Raw genomic sequence first — 5,398 nt, 5'->3', positions numbered from 1 at the left:
CCGAGCCGCAGTCCTGCGGGCCCTGGGGGATTCGGGGCCTCCTCCATCTCCACCAGCTCTTCCTCCGCCATCCTGGCCGCGCCAGCCTCCTGCGGCGGCCTCCCCTCTCCCCCAGTTGGGAGAGGCCAGCGCCAAAGACTGTTGCAGGAGCCGGCCAAAGGACCCTCCAGGTGTGCCCAGATGCAGGCACGGGAGTATGAGCACGCCCTTAGAAGGACGGCGGGCATAGGTGAGAAGAAGCCCTAAGGAGAATCTCTGTGCTAGGGGTGGTGGGGTCACATGAACAGCTCACAGCAAGAAGGGAATCCCCAGGGAACACTCCTGTCACTACTCACCCACTGCTGCTTGCATGCCTCTTGTGAGGAGGGGCTCACTCTCCACAACCAGCCCATTCCATTAAGGAGCAGAACTCAAGGTTCTGGGCTTGGCGTCCTTTCCCTGGCCCATCCCTTACTCTGCCTTTCCAGCCTCCAGGCCCACCCTGGGGTACCTCCAACCTCCAGCCACATGCCTCCCCACCTCGGGTGTTGGTAGCCATGTCAGCCACTTTCTGGAAGGCATCCAAGAAGGCCACAGCAGCCAGCACGGTGGTCCTGGGGAGAGGGACAACAACACAGATGGTCAGAAGGACAACTGCACGGATGGTCGTTGGTGGGGGGTCTCTGCCTGCCTCTCCCCTGCTGGGATGCCCCGGGACAACTCACCTCAGCTGGGAATGCAGCTTTGTGGCCTTGGAGTTGAAGTCCTCCCAGATGGGGTAGGAGCTCTGCCGGGCAGATGGGAGAGAAAGTGAGCTTCTTGTGGGGTGGCTGCAGGGCTGGACCTGAGCCGGGCTCCCCACATGCTCTGTCCAGACTCAGGGCGGTTTCTGAGACAGCAGCCCTGCCCCATGGAGAGGGAGGCTCTGGGCCCTCTCGGAGGGCAGAGGACCAAGGACAGAGCCATCAGCATGACGAAAGCCTGTCCCTAGGAATGGGTGCCTTTGCTAAGCCCTCCCTCCCTGACGTCAGGATGTCCACCCTACAGGCTACAGGGGGCCCACATCTCCCTCAGGAGAAGTGGCAGGTCCTGTCCCGTCGGGGTTTCCCAGGCACCTGGCAGGGGATCTGGGCTGAGCCCAACGAGAGGCATCGTGTCTCCCGAACATGTGCCTAGGACAGTGGCACTGACCTGCCCACCAGGGGCAGAGGCACAGTGTGGAGGGTAGGAGGTGGCAGGGCTAAAGGCACGCAAGGTGTAGACTGGGGCCTCCGGGGCCCCTGCCTTGTGTCCTGCAAGCTGCCATCCCAGGCCAGCAGCCGTGGCTCCCAGGGCCGAGGAGACTGTGGCTGCTGCAGGGCCCAGCTAGCCTGCCCGGGACAACCAGGCCCTGGGCTGAATGGGGCCTTGTGCGGCCAACAGAGCCACCTTTCTCCACCCCCCGCTCCCCTCCCCTCCTGGGGAAACAGTGTGGCCTTTATCCCAGCCCAGCCCAAGGCTCCAAGTTGGAAGGGGGTTTCCCAATAGGGAGGTCCGGCTCCTGGCGACCAGTTGTCCCATCTGATTATGGGGCTTTTCTGGTTAACGCATGCCCCGGGGTCCTGGAGAAACCTCAGCCCTGGCCCAAGGGCCCTGTGGAGGTCTCGCTCCTCGACAGGCAGCCCTGGGCCAGCCAAGCCCCAGCCCACAGGGGCTTCTGACCCTCCCCTCCATGTAGGATGGGCATTGGAGGCTGCGGCTCTTCCTGAGGAAAGGGGAAAGAGGAGACCCTGGCCCTCAGGGCCTCAGAGGGAGGCTCTGCCCAGCTGCAACCCAGGGGCAGGCTAGGGCTTGCCCTGCCAGGCTAGGAGAGCTTGAAGGGGTGGGAAGGAGACAGGGCAGCTTAGTGGGCCTCAGAATCTCCCTCCCCTCCCAGCCCAACCAAACCAGTGTCCAGAGAAAGCAAATATTTGCCAAGTCCACAGAGGCCGAAGCAAGAGTGGGGAAGCTGTGGGTGGGCTATTCCCAAACGGGCACAGCTCAGGGTGAAGGGGCCTGGGAAGCTGATCCCAGCCATCCCAAGGAGTGGACTCATGCCACCCTTGCCTGGGGTACCACGAGGGGGTCTTCTCAAAGGGGGCACTCTGCCACCGCCTGGACCCCCACCCCCATCCAGCCTTGAAACCTTGCTAAGACCTCCCTTTAGGGAACAGAGAAGTTGCTAGGGGTGGAGGGGGGTCCAGAGCCAGCTGTCCTGACACCCAGGAACCTTCTTAGCCCCTGAGCAGCCCTTGGGCAATCGCAGAGATTAAAGGCTGTCCCCATGGGGAGGGGACAAGATGGGGCACAGGGCAGGCCAGGCCATATCCCCTTAGCAGATGGACCTAGGTGCCTCAGTCTCTAAGGACCTGGACCTGCCCCCCTCCCCCACGGTAACACATAAAGGACCCTAGAGACAAGGAACATACACGTCTTATTTGTTTATATCCGCCTCTTCACGGACAGGTCAATTTCACTGATTAAAAATAAGAGACAGGGCTCCAGCAGCCAGTGCCCCAGGAACAGCATCCTCAGCCTTCACCTGGGACAGGCCCAGGCAAACCTTCCCAACAGCCCCATGAGATGAATACCATGACTGCCCCCATTTCACCAATGAGGAAACAGAGGCCCGTAGAGGTTAACTTATTTGCCCACAGCCACCGGGTGGCAGGGTCAGGACCTGATCCCATGTCTGCCTAGTCACTGCACACCAGGTGGAGGCACTCCCTTACAAAGCAGGGAGACAAGCACTGAGCGTCAAGGCTGCGGAGGCGACAGCGACTGCTGGGGTGCGAGAGACACCCAGTTCTGCCCCAAGCACAGTGGCTGCTCTGGAGTGGGAAGGTGAAGGGCTCGTCACTAGAGGCGCCCAAGTGGACGGGGATGAGGACGCTCTGTCTCTGTCCCGGCAGTGGCTGTGGTTCAGATGTGGAGTGTGGGTGAGCAATCCAGCCTCCATTCCCAGGGACTGGGCTTTCCAGGTGCCCCTGGGCAAGGGCCCCCTGTCTGAGCCTGTTTCTTCACCTGTAAAATCAGGAGAGGAAGGGCACCTGCCCCACTGGGTCAGTGTGGAGACTGAAGCAGGCGCTGCCCAGCCAGCACTCCGTGCAGCGCCCAGCAGGCAGTAAGTGCTTAGTTCACACTTACAGGCTAACACTATGCAAGCCCTGCCCTCTGCAGGGGCCCCTAGCAGAGGCCTGGCCAGGCCTACGTGTCCAGGTGACGCTCCCCACTCTTAAGGGGTGGGCGAAGAGTATGACCCCATTTTCTGGCTGGGCCAGCACTGGGTGGAGGCCCCATTCACCTTGCTGAAGGCGCCATGCCCAGGCCTATGACCTTGGGCAAGTCCCTGCCCCTCTCTGGGTTTCAGTGGACAGCCTGACACCAGTGGGCATCTGACCTCGGCCCCCGCTCAGTTCAAGGTCAGGGTTTCCCAGAGGCCCAGGGGAGGGCTTCTGTGGGGTCTGTGGACTCACTGTGGGGTGGCCTCATGGGGCAAGCTCAGTCTGCTCAACCTGGCTGCTGATGGCCGCCCTTCCTCTACGGAGGCCCTGCTGCTCAGGCCACCCAGGGGAAAATCCAGAAGCTGCCCCCCAAATCCAGGTGGTCAGCCTCCAGGTGGCCTTGTCCCCTTCTCTGCCCCTGGTCATGGCCCCAGAACACATGCCTGTGTCATAGGTAGGGGCATATCTGTCCTTGGCATCATCCCAAGTGAAGCCTCTCCTGTGTTGCCTTCACATGTCAACAAATCATGCCCGATGTCTTACTTGAACCTCTTGCTATGATCTGGGCCCACTTCCTTCTGTCTCATCCCAAAGTTCCTTGCAAATTGGCTGGAGAGGGAGAGAGACAGTCCTGGTCCGCTTCTACGAGCAAAATCCGCTGCTCTCTGCAGTGGTTGCTATGAGGCTGCCAGTGGTGGTGGGTGGTGGGGTGCGGGAAGGCCCATCCTCAGCCAGCTCTGGGATCGGACAGGGGAGGGTGGTCTGTGTTGCCCAGTCCCAGAACAGGATCCTGGGGCCAGGGCTGTGATGTCCACAGGGCAGATGGGGACTCCTGGGGGCCAGCAGAAGGGCCTGGATGTACAGTTGCAAGAGATGGGGGTCCCAGGCGGAGTGCACCATAAGGGGCAGGGCATGGGGGGCATCTACAAGCCGCTAACTGGGTAGTCCCAGGCCAGGCTGGCTTCAGGCCTCTTCCAGGGGCAGAGATTTGGCAGCTGTCCCTGGGGCTGTTGTCTTGGCAGCACCAGGAGCCTAGACCTCCAACCTGCCAGCAACCCCCACCCCTTACGGGGCCTGTCCTAGCAGCACTGTGCGGGGTGGCGTCATCCCCACCCCTGCCTGGTGGGATTCTGTGTTGTGCACTTGGAGAGTGTGTGCTGGGGTGTGGGGGTGGGGACCCTTGGGAGATCCTGTGGGGTGCATCATTCTTTCCCGTTCTCCTCCCAGCCCCCAAATCCTGCTCCTTCATCCTAGGCTAAAGAAAGGGGGCAGGGCAGGAGGGCAGGAATGCTGGTTCCTGGTCCCCACCCTATCACTGGAGCTGGGCCCTGGAGCTGGGCCCTCTCTGCCTAGTCAGCGTAGGGCAGCCCTGCCAAACCGTGGCCTCCTTTGCGGAGAGGAACCCACTAATTTTCCCAGGAGAAAAAATGGGGGCTGAGGTCAGGGGAAGGGTCCAACAGTCTCCTTAATGACCTTGAGCCATTCCCAGGCCTCAGTTTCCCCACCTGGTGGGGTGAGGAATGAATGGGTGGCCAGCTCCAGCCTGACCTTAGGCAATCCTGGGAGAGAGGGGGAGCTCGGAGCTGAGAGTCCAAGGTGGTAACGGAGTAGGAAAAGCGCTCCCTTGGGGTTGCTCCACCAACCCCAACCTTCATCCCGCCTCCTCCCAAGGTGATGATCAAGGCCTATCCTTGGGATGCAGGGACATTCAGCCCGGAGACCTTGGAGTCCTGGAGCTTCCTGGGGCTGTGGGGGTGGGGCGGGGCTGGGGGAGGCAGTCTCAGGGTCGGGCGCAGAGGCCCAGGTCGGCGGGGAAGGAGTTAACGGTTCTCCGCTTTATTATTTTTTCCTGCTTTGGCGGTGACAGCATTGTCTGGGCTCCGGGGCCTTTGGGGAACATGGTGGTGGAAGGGGGCGGAGGTCGGCAAGACCCCAGACTCGTTAAAGGGCCCTAGAGCCGGTCCTGGATCCAGACCCCATTCATGGTTTGGCGGTCTGGGGCGCAGGGAACCTGCGTGTGCACAAGCTCGGGTCAGGACCCCACGGGGCCACCGCGGGCACCGCACGGACACCCCGACACATGAGCACCCACAACCCCAGACGGGCACCCGGAGACACGGGCGCCCAGCAGACCCAGGCAGGACGCGCTCAGACAAGGACACACAGACAACGCGGCG

General features: G+C 61.7%; 1 protein-coding gene across 1 annotated transcript in view; it reads right to left on the bottom strand.

Annotated features, from left to right (window-relative positions):
- The window catches only part of MTSS1L (metastasis suppressor 1-like), a 16,361-nt gene extending 15,599 nt beyond the window's left edge, over positions 1–762 (bottom strand). Inside the window, exons 1-2 of the mRNA XM_011962427.1 lie at positions 705–762; positions 520–593 (exon numbers count right to left, since the gene is read on the bottom strand). Coding sequence (XP_011817817.1) covers positions 520–538 — 19 coding nt within the window. The 5' untranslated portion in view covers positions 539–593; positions 705–762. The remainder of the gene's footprint in view (positions 1–519; positions 594–704) is intronic.
- Between the last annotated feature and the right edge of the window lie 4,636 nt (positions 763–5,398).

The sequence above is a fragment of the Colobus angolensis genome, unplaced genomic scaffold, assembly GCF_000951035.1.
Source record: "Colobus angolensis palliatus isolate OR3802 unplaced genomic scaffold, Cang.pa_1.0 Scaffold116, whole genome shotgun sequence".
Lineage (NCBI taxonomy): Eukaryota > Metazoa > Chordata > Mammalia > Primates > Cercopithecidae > Colobus > Colobus angolensis.
The sequence above is the reverse complement of the archived record's forward strand: the minus strand, read 5'-3'. Positions and strand labels throughout refer to the sequence as shown.